General features: G+C 41.0%; 1 protein-coding gene and 1 long non-coding RNA gene across 8 annotated transcripts in view; one reads left to right on the plus strand and one right to left on the minus strand.

Annotated features, from left to right (window-relative positions):
• PLAGL1 (PLAG1 like zinc finger 1) overlaps positions 1-2,270 on the plus strand; it is a 44,551-nt gene extending 42,281 nt beyond the window's left edge. For all 6 annotated transcript variants that reach the window (XM_002195980.7, XM_030268078.4, XM_072926993.1 and 3 more), the window contains one exon: positions 83-2,270. In XM_002195980.7, the coding sequence (XP_002196016.4) occupies positions 83-1,358 (1,276 nt within the window). In that variant the 3' untranslated portion in view covers positions 1,359-2,270. The remainder of the gene's footprint in view (positions 1-82) is intronic.
• Positions 2,271-5,901: 3,631 nt separating this feature from the next.
• Positions 5,902-10,150, minus strand: LOC140683721 (uncharacterized). Of its 2 annotated transcripts, none has more exons than XR_012055079.1 (3): positions 9,581-10,150; positions 7,840-7,918; positions 5,902-6,229 (listed from the first exon to the last, which is right to left on the minus strand). It is a non-coding gene; the product is annotated as an uncharacterized lncRNA (long non-coding RNA). The 2 variants fall into 2 exon arrangements; XR_012055078.1 differs by having other exon boundaries at positions 7,840-8,873.
• Positions 10,151-17,678: the final 7,528 nt, after the last annotated feature.

Below are 17,678 nucleotides of genomic sequence, written 5' to 3' on the forward strand. Positions count from 1 at the left end.
TATGTACTAGAATAAATGTGAACATAAATAACTTGTTTTGTTTCTGTGTTTTGTTTTTTTTTGTTTTTTTTTTTTCTCTTAGGCACTCGGCCACTCATTCTCCACAGAAATCTCACCAGTGTGGCTACTGTGAAAAGACCTTTCACAGGAAAGACCATCTAAAGAATCACCTTCAGACTCATGACCCCAACAAGATGGCCTTCAAGTGTGAAGAGTGTGGCAAGAAGTACAACACCAAACTAGGCTATAAGAGACACTTGGCTCTTCATGCTGCCACCAGCGGGGACCTCACCTGTAGGGTGTGTGCCCAAGAGTTTGGTGGTACTGAGGTTCTGTTGGAACACCTCAAAAGTCATGCAGGGAAGCCGACTGGCAACATGAAGGAAAAGAAGCATAAGTGTGACCACTGTGAGCGTCACTTCTATACCCGTAAAGATGTGCGACGTCACATGGTGGTTCACACAGGCTGCAAAGACTTCCTGTGCCAGTTCTGTGCCCAAAGGTTTGGGCGGAAGGACCACTTGACACGCCATACTAGGAAGACTCATCCACAGGAACTGCTGAAGAGCAGGTTGCAGAATGGTGACTCAGTGGGTCTCCTTGACCAGCTCTTTTCATACAGACTGAAGGAAGATGCCAACATGCTGTCCCCTCTTCCTGAAAGGGTCCCTGTGCCAAATGGGATTGTGAATAGTTCAGAAACAGAGGAATACAACTGTTCACATCTTCATTCCCAGTCAAGCTTACAAACTGCTCTTCCTCTTGAGTCTTCTCCTCCCTTGCAAAGGATGGACTGTGCAGACAGCCTCCCGACTGTCCCTCCCACACCATGTTCAGCAGCTGTCCCTATCAACCTGAACCTTCATCAGCCTAACAAATATGACCTCAGTTCTACCTCATTTGCCACAGGATCCCTCAAGAATCTACCAATAAAAGTGGATGTTAAAGGTTACAATGTGCATCTTCTTGAGGACCTGCCATTACCAGAACCTCAGTCTCTCCACAAAATCAGTATGGAAGAAGCTTCCTCAGGGCCTGTAGGGGATACTAACAAGTACCCACTGCACAAAGAGACAGAGGCAGCAGCTGAAACTGCAAGCCTGCCTTTCATGGATCTCACTCATGTGATGGGTTTCTGGCAGCTCCCACCAGGTGACAACCAGAACACTATTGGGGACATCACAATGGCGTTTGGCTCAGAGGAACCATCACACAGGCTGAATGGCCTTGGCCAACAGCAAGGTTTTCAGCTAGCAACTGGTGGGATGGCCATAAACCAGCTGCATCATCTTCCTCGCTCCTTTCCATCCACTACAAATTCTGTAACATTGCCTCACTTTCACCATGCCTTCAAGTAACCACCATCCTGTGTGGGTTTTTTCCCTTTTTTTTTTTTTTTTTTTAAGACTGTGCTTCTTAGTAAAATCTGTTAGGACTGGGGTGTTTTGTTTTGTTTTGAAGAAAAACTGCCCCAGATGTTTTCAAAGCAGGTTATGAACATGGTAGTTAAATTCAGGATGTTAATAAACAAGAAGTTATATTTTTCATACGATTAGTTTTTTAGCATATGACAGCAGTAGAACTAACATATTTCCCTCAGCTCCCTCTATATTTTTGTTTCTTTTCATGCAAACAATTGAATAACTATCTTCAGTGACAGCAAAGTGTGGTAACAGGCACAATAAAACTATGGCTGCTGCAATAGGAAAAATATGGTTAGGGTGAATGGGAAGAGAGGGGAAATCACAAAGAAATCAATTTAGTGAGCCATAAATCACAGCAAATTTGTACACATGGCAAATGTAACAAATGATTTATCAACATCAGATAGATTTCTGTTAAACATTTAATTAATGAAGTTTATTAATCCTTAATTTAAATCAGAATCATTCCAAGAGTAAACCTTATGTCCTTCTTTCACTTTCTTCAATGAAGATCATCACTGTTATGATTATGTTAAACTAGATTTTGCTTTCTGGCAGGCAGTTCAGCTGTGTGTCTTTTTCCTAGAGCTGGAAATAACTACCACTTCTTAACGACTGTGTAAGAACTGCTGTCTTGGATACATGCAGTTTTCAGAATGGGAAGTGAATTGTCTCAAGTTAGAACAAAACATTAATTTTCATTTGGAGCTGGATCTGTCAAGACATCAGACACTTCTCTCTCTTTCTAGTTAAGCACTTGAGCATTTGCTTAAATTTAAGCTTATGTTATCCTGTTGGGTCAACAGCTTGATTAATTCAACACTTAATAAAAAATAATGCATCCTACCTAAGGAGCCTTTATTCACCTTTTGTTGATAAAAATGGCCATTGTTTAGTCTGGGAAACGATTAATAATTGTAACCATCTGAAAATGGTCTTTCGCAGAAATCCAACCCTGGCCCAGGGCAGCCTGCACCCAAGCTGGGCCCCTGTGGAGCCAGGGGCAGGTCCATGCACAGGGGGGCTGTGGGTGGTGAGCTAACACTGGGCCCTGTCCAAAACCAGGTTCTGAACCTGCCTTACAAGTGTCAACTGAAATTAGCGGGTCTGATAATGGTTGAGGCCGTTTTACTCATGGGAGTTCTGCTCAAGAACATTGGAAGTGCTGCAGCTGGACTTCAGCCTTTGTTTCTTGCAGACTAGAACCATGGGGACTTTTGTTTGTTTCCTGGGGTAAATTCTCCATGAACAGTTCCTGTGGACAGTGTGTTGGTGTGACGGTCCTATCACCTGATGCATGAACAAGCAGAAATTGTAAAGATCACATTTTCCAGTAGATGACATTACTAAACAAAGTAACAAACTCTTCACAATTTAGTTTGTTGCCTAACTCATACTTACAAATAACAATCAAGGTTTTGGTGGATGGCTCAGTTACTAATGGATTTTGTTTCATCTAAAACAGACACAAAATTTCTGAATCTGAGTAAATTCTCAAACCCCAAGAGCTACTCTTCCGTTAAATCCAAAAAGAGTTCACAGTACTCAATGGCCATAAGTAATATAATATGGAACAAGCATATTCTCCTCTCCCTCATTAATCACAGAAATATTTCTGGAGAGCTTCAAATACAAAATAATTTTAAAATTATTGCTGTTTTGCTGTTACTGAGCTACATTTCGTTGTAGTTGTACAATGTAATTAAATATTCTTACAAATTGATTGCTACTTGGATTAAGGATTGTCTTATTGTAACTCCTGAAATAATATGTTCTGTAGATGCAGTGCTGAGGAGTATTTTTTGTTATGAAAATTTTTGGCATAAGACAAACCAAAAGGAGTTTTAAAGTCATTCCTGTAATGGCAACAGGAGAAGGCGAACAGGTACTGCACAGTCATGTCTAGTGAGTAGTTATCTAAATTATGAGTTACAGAGTGGGAAAAGGTTGCAAACAGTGTTATATGCACATTCTCCAGCTAGGCTTGTATTTTCATCTGGACTTGGAAAGGTGTGTGGGTGTGTGTGTGTGTGTGTGTGTGTATTCACTTAACTGTATTTTTTTCCTTGTTTGCATAAATTGTGTTCACTTGGCTTCAAGCAGGCTTATGTACTTGTAGAAAACCCCAAAAACTAAACTACAACAAAAAAGTCTTTGGTACAAAAAAATTTGTAGCACTGCCTGATCATACCCATTTTGTCATTTTGGTTTGTGCTTTTAGAAGAGGTGTCAGTAATTACTGAAATACTTGTCCTTGAATGTGATGTTAACAAGAAAACATTATGCAGACACTGAGCACATTCTTCCAGCTGCTCTTTCAGCCCTGGAGCAAGGTACATGAGTTCTGGACTGCCAAGAGAGGTGCTGCTGCTTGATCTCAGCTTCTACCAAAATATGGAAATATGGTAAGCATTTTTCACCAATGCATATGTAACTACAGATTAAAGACTGTCTCATTAAAATAAAAAGAAAGTAACCACTTTGGAAGCATTTCAAAATACTTCAAAAGCACACAGCGATGGTGTCTGCAAGTAGAGCACAGAAGCAAACCTTAAATGTGCAATGCTGGTTAAACCCATCAGCCCATTCGATTTTCTTTTTCCATATTCTTGACATCATAAATGTAGGAGAAGCTGATGATGTCCCATGACAAAGAAAGGCAAGTTATTTTTAAAAGTTATGTTGTCAAAAAAAAATGTTTTGTTTAAAATTCTCGTAACTCAAGAGACGTGAGATACCCCCAAGTCATCTAATACCGTAAGTGGGACTGGACTTTCTGAGTGTGTTTTTAGGGAGACCTCTGTGAACATTTCTCAGAGGCCATCAGCAGCTGAGGCTCAAGCTGCAGGACACCTCTCTGGTGGCACTGCCTTTGGCTCACGCAGGGCTGTGACAGCACCAGTGTGGGGAGAGGCAGCCCCACATCCACTGTGGGTACGGTGGAGGAAGGCAGCAGCCCAAGCACTGACCACTCCTCCCTCTCTGGCATAGCCCATTCCTCCTCCAAATGGGAGAAGTGGATGTAAGGGCAGAGAGCTGCCATGGAGAAGGTGGGATAGGCCATGGCACAGGAGGTAAGAGATTTGGGTATCTTAGGATATTTTACCTCACATTCAAATAGGGATAAAAACACTCTTTTATCTGAACTCTGCTTGAAAACCTGTAGAAGCAGAGCAGTATGTGGTAAATAAACGCAATTACTATAATCAAATCGTACTGTAAAAGAACAAAATTTAGTAAACATTTGGCCTCATAAAAAAAGTATTCTTTTTATGAAAGAAGGAAAAAAGACCCGAACCTACTGAAATAATGTCACGAAGCTAAAATTACACTACATGGAAGAAAAGACTGCATCCTCTATGTAAACACAAGTAGACCTATTGCTAAATTCCCCTTCTCTATCAGAAGCCAAGCTAATTTCTTTTTCCTTCAGTTTTATTTATCAACTTCCCCTGTCGGAACTTTCCATTTTCTTAGTCAATGGGTTGCTGTTAGTTTCAGAGGGTGTTTCATAGCCAGTGTGAACCGGGGTGATACATTCCATATATTAATGATCGGTTCATTTCTAGTGGAATGTTTAAAATGCTTTTCCTCAATACACTATTCCTGCCCTTATGTGTATATATATTTTTTGTAAGATACTGGAAACTAAGGAAATCCTACACTTCTATACACAGACAGAAAACAGTGGGGACACACACACAACAACAAACAGTAAAACTTGCTCTAAATTTGAGCGTTCAATTATTTGGTTGTTAAAGAAAGCAGCTGTGGTAACATTGCACAGTATAGTTTGGAATGGGTTTGGGGTTTTTTCCCTCTTCCTCCTGGACTGAAAGAAAGGATAAGCAGCACTGCTTTAATATACTGGGGCTACTGTCATGCCTGCTTTTTCTAGTTCTAGGAGTTACAGTTGCTTCAGTGTCATCCTTTCTGTATCCATCTAATCATTATTAGCTAGACTCTAACTAGTTTAATTAAACTGTTTAAAATACGGTATTTATTATTGCTGTGTCCAACTACTTTTCATCTTCATTTATTGTTGAGCATTTAATAGGTAAGAAAATTCCTTATGGATTTTAATTGAAAGCCTTACTGAAAATTTTTGGGCTAAAACGCCCCTACTTGTCGTGTCACTGAAAGTTTATGGAAGGTGATCCAAGGCTGAGAGTGGATCAAGTGACCAAAAAAAATAAGAAGGGCTATACCTCTACATTTCTGTTTTGTTGATCAATTTTTAAAAGCAATTAATGTGTTTAATGCAAGAATGAGATTTGGTCTTAATCTGAACTCAAAGTGCTTTGAAGAGATGCACAGCATACATGGCCATTTGTCATATATCAATGACTATCATTTATTGTTTACTGGAAGATTCTGTTAAATATTCACATGAAGTTCCACAATGTTCACTTTTCTTGTTCAATATATCAGAGCATTAGGGGAAAGAAAAAGAAAATCACATGGTACTGGATCTTCCTACATTTTGTTAAAACCGTTTAATGAACTGTTGGTAATGTCCGCCCCTCTAGGCAATCATTTAATTAAATCTTGGCAACGGATACAAATAATTTCACAACTTTAAACAGGATAGCATAATAAGATATGTAGCCTAGAGAGAAAAAAACCCCAACCAAACCTGAGCCAATTAATTGCACTTTGCTTATTTTATTGGTAGCTGTAGCATTTCAGGGTGAAGTGGTGCTGAAAAAATTGGGTTGCTTAAGATCTTCCATAATGTGTCAGCAGAAAGCCTTAACACATCCTTGCCGGCCAGTCACTCTTATCTTCTGTTGTCTGCTTGTGGTCTAAAAGCAGCAACAAGCCATGCACTTGTTATTTCTTATTATAAAAAAAGCTTTTATATATTATTTTATTTTCTCCAAGAAGATTAAACCTGTATTCATGGGAAGGTGATGGAGCAGCTCATCCTGGAAACCAATTCCAGGCACGTTAAGGATGAGACCATTTGTATCCTCAAACCCAGTTTCTCACATCTCCTTTCTCAGCTTAAAAATGGTTATGGGTAGCACTGAAACTGATTTCTCACCTGCCCAAAGTGCTCTCTAAAGCACTTGGCAAAGCTCAAGTTTTGCAGAATGCAGCAGCAGTTGCCAACACCCAGCACCTGCAAGCTCACCTAGACCAGTCTTTTCCACAGTTCCACTGTCCTCTATTTCAGATGTGAGTGTGGATGAATGTCCCAGGGACCTGCTGGGGGCAGTGGCTGTCCCAAGCCTCTGCAAACTGGCTGCAACTTCAACCCCAGTGATACCTGGACTAGGCAGTATCCCTAGGGAAAGGAGGTGTCAAGCCCCAGATTTCAGAATTCAGTGGCTAAACCTTGAGAATGGTGATGGTATTAATAAATCCTTGTTGGTGGTCTCCAAGACCCTGTGTGATAACCACAGGAGTTACTATGCTGTTAACATAGTCCCAGGTAACACAGATGACACCACTGGGTACTGACAGCAGTTTTCCTGTAGCTGGCAAAGTCAAGGAGGTGGGTAGAGCTGGTAATGGCACTGTGGGCTGGACTCTCCCGTGCCCATTGCAGTCTTCCCTGCAGCCAAGGAATCCAGCCACTGACCAGCAGCAACCAAGGGCAGTAAAACTGCACACAGAGGAACCCTGCAACAACTTTGACTGTAAGTCTCTGCAACTGACTGTTTTGTGCATGTTCCTTTTCATCCCGTGCTCCAAGGACTCTCACAAGCATCTCTCCCAGGCTCAAAATACTTTGCCAGCTACAGGGAATCATTCTTGGCCATATTTCCTGCTAAGGACTCATGTTCTGCAGTTGTATACGTTTCAGAGGGGTGCAAGATGCTGACCATCTGACCCTCTTGAGCAACAGCACCACAACCAGTTTAAACAGGGGCTGGAAGGGCTTCTTGCTGCTCTGACACATCTTAGGATGTCCAGAGATGGGAACCTCAGTGACTGCATGGTCAGAGGAGCAGGACCACCAAACATCATGGTCTGGGAAATGAAATGTTAAGGAGGAGGAGGGATGTCCACACTGTCATCTTGGCATAGTTGTTACTGAAATGAATGCCGGCATCTTCCACACTTGGACAATGGAAGCACACTGTAAGTGCACAAGGTCTGCTGGAGAGGTTTGCACTGTCGAGTAGCAAATCCTCTTGAGATGTCTGGTACAGCAGAGCACAGTCACTGCCTACTTGGGATGGGGCTATTCCAAATCAAAGAACATTCAACACCAAAATTAGTATTTTCAGCAACCTATACTGGGGCCCTGAGGAGGTCTGCTACAGGTTTCAGTGTAATTGATTACTTCAATTAATACAAAGGAGCTCATACTGAAAGCACGGCAACAGGATATTCTATATAACAAAAGCAAACAAGATATTTTTACATCATAATATTGAAATAAAAAAAATTAATAATTTCTTACCTGAACTTTCCTGAGGAAATTTTCACAGCAAATACACCCATAGATTTTCCTGTTTTCTTCAGTGTTTCTGAAGAGGTCTCTGCAGATCATTATTTTTGAAATTTACTTGCCATAAAACATGATAATATACATAAATTTTCAAACCTTAGAAATGTAGGGATCAAAGATACTGATACAAACAGCATTGTGTATTATCATTCACAGGTTATACTACAAATAATCTTTAAAATTACTTTTAAAAAATCTTCTAAACACAAACTGATACAGGTCATGGTTACCAGTAGCAATGGGGCCCAGAAAACATATTATGTGGTATCTTGCTTAAAGGGAACTATTTTAGGGAAGTGGTGATGTTAATTTTAAAGCTGAATCAACAAGGGCATTTGGAACAAACAACACACAAAGCTTTGTACCTCATCTAAATGGACTTAAGGTAAAAAGGATGGAATAAATCTTAAAGTTGAAGAGTAAAGGTTATGGAGTTCTTTATGGGCAAAAAGAACCTCAAAGCCAGACTCTATATTTTAGGTCTATATAGATATTTCTGTTTGAGGACCTCTAACTAAAACCACATTTGGTTCCCTCCTGAGGACCCAAATGAAAATCTCTGTGCATAGAGTCCACACAAAGGATCAAGATAATGACCAGGAAAGCCATTTGCTATCATCAACATCTGCTTGGAAATTTTTGTCCTTTCTCATTTATAGCAAGTGTTGTGCAGAAATAAGTTTAGGATTTCATGCCAGGACTTGCAAAAAAAAAGCCCAGCAAAAAAAAAAAAACTTTAAAATTCTATATTATTCTATCAGAAAACAGGATTCCAAAGCCTAGGATCTGCTTTTAAAAATACCCCATGGTATTTTTAAAATACCTGCCCCACCTCAAATACCTCATGGTTTGTTATATGAAATACATAAATATGACTTAATGAACTCTTTGCCTGGTTTATGTTTCTCTTTTTGTACTCTCTCCAGAAGTGCTAACACAGCAGGTGTTAATGTTGGAGTTTTTCTCTCAGTCAATGGTTGCTTGTCCTAGTAAAACAAGATGCACAATCTTCACTCAACTCTAGCAACGAGCTTATAGACCCTCTCCAAATTGCTGTTGAAGCAGTGATAGAAAGAAACTGGCCAAAGGTCCACCCTCTCACATTTGCAAGACATTTTTCCTTCTCCAAACAGGTGAAAGAGTAATAAGATTTTTCAACATCTTTAAAAAAAAAAAAATAAACAAAATCACCCAAACCAACAGTACTCTCCTAAAGGAACTGTTTATATTATTCTCTTTTCTATAACAAAACAGGATCTCACTTCAAGATACTGATTATTAGCTGTACTTTTCTGATTCCCCCAAGGGGCTCTGCCCTTTGTGTCTAGTGACCAGGGAATAGCAAACCTTCCAATAGCAGGGAGCCCTAAAGAACAGGAAGAGCTTTCTCAATGTACTGCAAAAGCTGCCAGGTTTCTGATTCTCTACAGCTGTTACCCTGGAATATAACTGCAGAAGAGTCTGAAGAAGTTATTGTCCCAAGTTTTTTGTACTGTCCTATTCTGTCACTTTTTTAATCAGAAAAAGAGATTCAGTTATGGGCAACTCCCAGATGATATTCAGCATGTGTTTTGTTATAAGTTTATCAGTTTCACTGGAATTTAAATTCTTATATTAACATAGGCCTTCATTGACCACGAGCTATAATTTAGCAAACCTGCTTCCAGGACAGGACAAGTGTGACTGTGCTTACCAAAGCCTGTCTGGTGGAGTTTGCAGCATGGCCGACAGCCTGTTTTCCATAACACTCCATGTCCCTCTGTCGTGGAGCCTCAGGAAACCTTTGAGAGCATAATGGACATTGAATATTGTCTGACAGAAAGAAAGGAATAGCTTGTGTCACAGTTTATACACTACAGGAGAAGAATTCCCCTGCTTTTCTGGAACACTCAAGATGCAGTTCAACACCTGGCCCCACCAGCAGGTGTCCATGATGAATTCACATCAGCTTCCAAAGTACAAACTTAGCAGAACTACAAAACCTTCCTCCAGAAAAATACTTGGAACACTAAAATGCATGCTTATGGTATTAACCCTGCAAACAGTAATTGCTTTCAGGAATAAATCTTGGGGATTAATAAAAGCAGATTTTATTATCTTTGTCCTAGTCCTACCCATTCCCAACCTCACAATTAACTAGTCTGAGCAGAGCTCCTGAAGAAGCATGCAAATATCCAGGCCTCTGGCTGCAGGGAGTGTCTGAGCCTGGTGTTAGGTGCTGGAGGGTAATGGGGAAGACACCTGTATGCACTGTGAACAGGTGAGTGATCTGCTCTGGCAGAGCTTAAAGAGAAGTGGGGAGGCTGAGAAGTACCAGAGAGTGCAAAAGAGAAGTAGACTTGTCGGATTGCACCCTTCCATCCCTGAGAGAAATGCAGTGGATGGAAGATCAGCAGGAGTCTGAGGAGCTCTGCCTCTCTTGCCATCAAGCTGAAGAAGGAGACTTAAAAGCAGGGAAATGGAAGTAGGTCCCTGCTCAGGGAGACAGAAGAATTCCCTGTTGGCTTCCCTTGCCTTCCCAGGGGCCTTTACAGAATAGGTGTGAAGCCTTGGATCCCGAGGGTCAGGCAGACGACAGTGGAGAAGAAGCTTTGTCTGGGGGCGTCCCAGATTAGTGCAGTCAACCAGAGGGGTAACAAGTACAGGTAAAAAAGGAGGGTGGTTGATGTGGGTGCCTTGCTTCTGAGGGGCACTGAGTGTCCCGTGTGCCAACCAGACTCATGCCACAGGGGAGTCCGCTACTTGCTGGAGCCTGGGTAAGGGATATTACCAGGACACTCTCTGGACTAATTCAGAACACAGATTGCTACACACCAATGATTGTCCAGATGGGCAGTGACAAGAACGTTTGATCACAGGTTGGAATCAATGAACTCATAGGTTTTTTTCCAATCTAATTGATTCTGTGATTTAGTAAAACTGCTGAAGCAGTTGTGCCCCATCAGCTGAGGCACATCCAAGAGCCAGGTTTCTGGGTGTGAAGCAGCATTGTGAAGAACATTAAGTGGTGGTTTCTAAAATCTTTTTTGACAATATTACTGTCCTTATTCTTCTAAAACCTCTTCATCAACTGTTATAGCAGGTACAATCCAACTCATTGCAATGAACATCAACGTTCAGGGTCAACACAGCAGATTCAGCCATCCCACTGGCCTTTATGTTCTCAGACCCTTCCGCCCTGTCCAGTGCCTTTTACAAAAGCAGCCCAAGTGTCCTTACCTTAATACTAAAGATACAGCGCATTTACAAATTATTTCTCTCAGTAACAATACTGAAAATATGGCCCAAGCAGCCACCAGAAGCCTGTTCCAGACCAGTAGTGTGGGCAGAATGGTTCTGAGCACAGGGGAGGGGGGAGGAGGATGAGACAGGGCAGATACCTGGCTTCAGGGGTGCAGCAGAGACACACCTGGAACTTCAAGGGAGAATGAGGAGTTTTGGGCTCTGTTTGAAGAAGGATGAGACAAAAACTAAATCTTTCTGTCCTTCCCACAATCCATGTACTTTCTCACCAGTCCTGTAGTACAGGATATACAGTCCTGTAGTATAGGATATCTATCCTCACTAGGCCACTCAGTAATTTGTCCTTCCTAAAAAGCAATTCTCCAGTTCCTTTCTCCACAACTCTGCTGCTCTCACACAACTTGGTTTCCTCCAAGAGGGAGGAGGAAAGGGAGGGTCTGCTCTTAGAGTTGGTAAAATAAGACCAGAAATAATGAAGTCATTAAGGAACTCAGCAGTGAAAATTCAGAGAGGAGCTTGACCCCAATCAAGGAAGGAAGATGTGTCCTGCTGCTTATATTGCATTGCTGTCATCTAGGAGAGTAGAGAGGCTGGAATCATGGCAGCTGCTTTTGCTATCAGTCGTGAATTCCTGCTCTGGAAGGGAGCCCAAAGAGCCCCCCTTGTCCCTTCTGCCATCTGCCTTCCTAAGGCAGGCAGGACTCCAGTGAAACCTTTTCAAGATTGCCCCCACATTTTATAAATCACACTATCATGAGATATCATCTGTATGTGCATCTTCCTGGATCTGTAACTTTTAACACAGGGAGCTCTGTGCAGAGCATGAACTTGGTATTAAGTAGTAAACCAGACCTGTCCTTTTCTAAATGCCTTTCCCTGTCTGCAAAGCTGGCTGGAGAAGGGGACAGTGGAAAAGGCACCCCGTGGGGGTGGGGGAGCCTGTGTACACCACTTGTTTTGAATGTATTTCATCCTCTGTTACAGGATAGTACAGCTATCCTGTCTCTCCTCCTGAAGTGTTAATATCAGACCCCAGATTTACTGCCTTTAAGTTTAAAATGTATTGTTAGTTTTCTCTTCCTCTGCCTCTTCCATTGCCTCTGCCTTACACTCCTACTCAATTCAAGCCAAAAAAATAGAGCTGAAAATTAGAGTCTATGAAGGGAAATAATATTCACATTCTGTTGTGCCAGGGGTGCAAAATTGAATCCCATCTGTGATTAATAAGATGTCACTGCCTTATCAAAGACCCATACAAGAACCACAATAAGAAAGAAGACCATAAATCTGGATTGGTTCTTGCTGGGAGAGAAGGTGGAAGAAGGTGGCCCTTCTTCACAGCTTTTTTGACCTGCTTGGCTGATTGAATAGTATTAAGAAAATACTCATAATGCTGCTTCCAGTTAGATTTCTTCCCTAGATTTCTGTAATGGAAATAGGAGAAGGCACAAACTACACTTCCCTCTTGCAAGGGACAGAAATATCTTAGAGCAAGGGTTCTTTTTTCTGAGGGGAAAATAAATTTGCTTTTTTTGAAAGGCACAGGGAAGCTGGTTCAGCCCTTCACTGTCTATTGACAGCATGAGAAGGATAAAAAGCCCATTGCACTCCCAACAAAACACCATGGTCATGGCAGACCTAAGAGCACTTAGGAAGAATTAGAAAAGACAAGATTAGAAAAGGCACCTTCTCTTCTCCATTTGTCATAATCTTTTAACTTTAAACCTTTGTGCACTTCTCTTTCTTTCCACAACTGATTTCAAAGAACATTTTACAACTGCAGCCAACCAAATCAGTAGTGAATTGGCATCTCTGGATAAAATAATATCCATGCATGTCCATGAATACTTACCTCCTCCCTAGCAAAATTACTTGTTCCAGTAAGAGCTTTAAGCATCTTTTCCTCCATCTCTGTAAATAAGTTCAACCCAAACACATTTTTAAACCCTTCAGTAAAATGGCAGTGAATCTCTGAAACTTCTTCTGTGAAAGGGCAGCTCTCAGGTTCAACTTTCGGCTTTCATGCATCAACTATCTTGAATCATGCTCACTTTCAGATTTAGGTGAAGAGAAATCTATTAGAGATTCACATTGTCTTTAAAATACATATTTGAACATTTACGCGAAGAACAGAGACACTTGTGTGCCCAGGGCAGGCATGACATCTACTGATCTGGCTTTTCAACAGAGGAATTTTCCCAAACACTAGCAGCACAGGGAGGGGGAGGAAAGAATTTGGCACCCAGTCAAGCACATATGTGAGACTCATCCACAACATCCAGGCTTTGTCTTTGGAGGAAACAATAGTGTTGCTAGATTAAAGACTTTGTATGGAGATAACACACACTTCAGTTTTCACTATACCGTTTGCAGGGGCTGCTTCTTCACAGTGGTGGTTTCTCTGTCTCAAAATGCTGAAGGGCTTGCACTTCCTGTGGAAGGCTTCCTTGGAACACTGGATCAGCTGGGATGCAAAGAAAAACTGTTGCTTATGGGTTGGAGTGATGCTCTGTTAATGATGCTTTCTTACCCAGGCTTTAAAATTACTTATATCCAGGAGCAGAAAGCTGCTGCAGTATTTGTTTTGGGTACAGTTCAACTCCTGAAGGACTTAATCAAAACTTTCAAAAGCTGTCCAAGTACAGCTGTGGTTCAACACAAATAAGAAATGGAAGCCATTTCCAGTTTGTTCTGCTCAGGGATGGGCTGGAGAGCAGTCCAAATGATGACATGCAGACAAGAACAGATTTGGTCTGTGAACAGAAGCTGTCCCACTGGACTCCCGCCCACACACACCTGGTTTTCTTTCTTTCTTAATTAAGACAGAGAACAGTCTGATCCTGTTCAAGGGGCCAATATTTTCATTATTAGTTCTCTGAGTTTAGATGTATTCCAGAGTGGGGTCTCCTCTGATGAACAGCAGTGCTACCCATTCCACCAACACCACGGAAAGAGCCACAGCCCCAGGCTGAGTGGGAGCAGCTGCTTACCAGCACCTGTAACCTGACAACACAGAAGGAAAATTTGGGATAGCACCTACAGCTGGAAGCACTGGAAATTTCAGGTAGATATGATATCCAGTGCCAAATTTGTATAAGGACCATGCCTCACAACAAATGAGGTTGTAAGGTTCAGAAATGTCTCAGATTTTAGCATCACTCACTTTTCTGCAACAGGATGGGCAATGCCCTTTGTGAGGAACACCATGAAAACAAGGATCAAACTAAAGCCTCTTTCCTGCACTGTGAGTCACATGAGTCCATCCACAGCTGGTAAATTAAAGATCCTGTTGCTATCTTATTTTGCTTACTCCCACTTTCTAGTTCTCAGTTATTCTCTTGATCGCCTTAATAATTTCCCTATGCTGTCCACTCTCTTTACATGGGAATTAAGCAGATACCTAAGCAAGGCATTTTGGTTACAGCTCAGCTGGACTAAAACACACTTCCAAATCCTCATTTCCCTTTGAACCTTCTACTCCTATGACTCAGATCCTTACCTTCTTTCTGTTCTAGACATTTTTAACAGCAAACTGGAGAATACTCCTCTGCAGCAGACACCTGCGCCTTTGCTCACTGAGGAGCAAACCAGTTCTGCATCACCAGGGCACGGAGAGCCATCGTAGTACTTGGATCTCACACTAGTCACAGTGACACAAAACTTCTCACCTCTCTCATAACACAGAACTCTCTCTTTTCAAACTATTTTGCTCAATAAAACTGTTATGCTTTTCATTAATCTTGAGATATCAAAGATGGAACTACTAATGGAAAGTTATTGTACCTTTGTCTTGGTTCTTGCAGTCACTCTGATTTTAGTGTATTTTATTTTTGTTTTGTTTGGGTTTTTCCTTGCCAAATCAGGTTTTAGCCACTATTCCAGGGCTGATCAGATCTACCACAGAGACACAGGACTGGTAACACAAACTGAAGAGCAGAAGAGTACGTGCAAAGCCCCACCCCTCACAGAAAACCCCTGCATTTGGGTTGTGCCAGGCAAACTGTGCAGTCATGTGTTCAGTTTGTAATCCAGAGATCAGAGAGGTCAAGAGGAATCTTTTCATTCACTTCAGCAGGCTTTGGAACAGAGCCTGGTGCCCACATTGTGCTGTCAAAGGGACTACTTATCAGATGGTTTATTAGTCAATTTTTTCCAAGAAGACTGAAATAACAAATTCAGCCTAAAACCCTCGAACAAAAAAGGAAGCTGCAAGTTAGTAATTTATGCCTCACCAAGGGAAAATACATTATTTTAAATTCAGTGTATAGTAAACATGGTTTTGGACAAGCGGGCAAATGAAGACAGTGCAAGAATAAAGATGAATCACAGTCTGTCTGCGCACAATAAATTCTCTAGTCAAGTTCACTAATGAAAGCAGTTACTAGGTAATTTGCTGTTTAAATTTCAACCCACTTCTCTACCAGCAGTCACCTCCTCCTTCCTCAGTGCTCATTACCCATTTCAGCTAAATGCATGAAATTCTCATTAAAAATAAGGAGTTTTTACCACAAAATATGCAAAGTGTTTTCCACGGGTTGTAGAAGGAGCCAGACCTTGACTTCAGGCAGCTGTGCCAAATGCAAAGCATGCAAGAGCCTTGGTTACACAGCACAGGATGTCATGACTGCACCAGAGTTGGCACTTGGACAAGGCTCTTGCTGGAACAGTACTTCACTGCTAGAAGGGGACATCTCCATAGAATTACAGAATATCCTGAACCAGAAAGGACCCAAGAATTACCAAATCCAACTCTCCTGTTGCATACCAGGGTTCCCTTTTGCAGAACTCCCTCCTCATTTATCCTGTTCCAACAAAGCACAAGCTCTCCCTTGCTATGACAGGCAGCATTCTGTTTTCCACATGACTGCTTAGGTGTGTGCTTTGACAATGACATCACAGCTGGCTGAGGAGATGGAACAATACTGAAGTTCATCACTGCCTAAATTAAGGGCAGGTGACCTGCACCCACCCAGATTTATGGTTTGGATGTCAGCTACTGGATACCCAGTAATGGCTTAGATAGAAAATGACACACAAAGTATGGCACAATCTTCATTATTAAGGTGGAATGCTTCCATGATACGGCAAACAGCATTCCAAGATGATCTCACTTTGTAGATGTTAAATTTGTTGAGATTTTCATTTAAATCACTTTTTTTTTTTTTTTTTTTTAAAAAGTAGCTGTTAAAAATTACATAGAAAGTAGTTTCAGGTCCTTCTAACTCCAAAGACAATCACACTCATTTTAGAGCAGGGACATGACTTCTATTAAACAATGCAACCTACAGCTACTTCATTAAATTAACTTCTGTAAGGACTTCTCAGGTAAGTTCTCTTTACCTCCTCTTGCTAAAAAAAAAGAAATCCTTGTCTTGCTAAGCAGATGAATGACTGTTTTTTATATTTTCCTTGGAATTTTACTACACTCCAAAGCACTGTTAAGGTTACTGCAGTGTTTCACTGATTACAAGCCAAGAGGAACAAAGTAATTCTGAAATCTTTTTGACTCCTTTCCTATTGCCTCTGTTTAAATGTCTTTCCTCTTTAGTTTCCAAGCAACAGCTGTCTGTCCTTAGTCCAGACTACACTCCTTCAAGTGCCTTCCTCTGCCTCCTCCACTTTATTCTGTTCTCATCCCCTTTAGATGTCTGGGGCTTTTTTGTTTTTGTTTTTTTAAGGACTTTAGGTATAAGCACAGTACCACTTAATCAGTGATGAGAAACCTAGCAAAGAATGTGTGCACTGGCTTTAGTATGACTGTCCTTTTTGGTAAGCCACAAAATCATATTCCACCCCAAAGCACTGAACAGTATCTGTTACTTACTTATTCCATTGACCTTATTTCCTGGTACTGACTCACCTCAACAGACTTGCTTCTCAGATTTCCTTTTCTGATATGCTGTCAGGAGTCATGAGTACTGGGTGGTCAGTGTTCCCGTTAGCACCGAATCAGTGATTACACAATTAGCAATTGTGACACAGGCAGATCCTGCTTAAGCCTGTCAAACACATGAAAACTAGTACAGCTAAAGGAACATGCTGAAACATTTTTTAATTTTACAGATTACTTCTATTAATCCTGTTAACAGACAATTCTAGAAAATTAAGGCTTAATCTAGATGTGCATACTGTATTGGTACTTAAGCTTTCTGAGCAGCGATCAAGACTTGCATATTCAAATACTTCTTTATTCCCTTCTCCAAAATCATGTTAATTTACCAATTAAAATACATTATAAAAGCCTTCTTCCAATAAAAACAAGTGTTTTGAATTTTTTGTACATTAAAAGACTTCATCTGTTAGCTTGTCTTCAACTGTTAGCTTTCTCCACCTAGTATTCACAAAACTGTTGAAGGAATATTAAAGATGCTTTGAATTCACCAGTAGTCAGGCCACTCCACTGATGTTTGTTACCATGGCCCTTCCAGTAAAAGGTTAACTTTTCACATAAAGGCAGAAGAATGCTCTGTCTTTAACATACAGACATAAACCTGAGGGTTCTCTTATGAATATAGAAGGATTCAGGGCTGACTACAAATCCTATTCAT

The sequence above is a fragment of the Taeniopygia guttata genome, chromosome 3 (genome assembly GCF_048771995.1).
Source record: "Taeniopygia guttata chromosome 3, bTaeGut7.mat, whole genome shotgun sequence".
NCBI lineage: Eukaryota > Metazoa > Chordata > Aves > Passeriformes > Estrildidae > Taeniopygia > Taeniopygia guttata.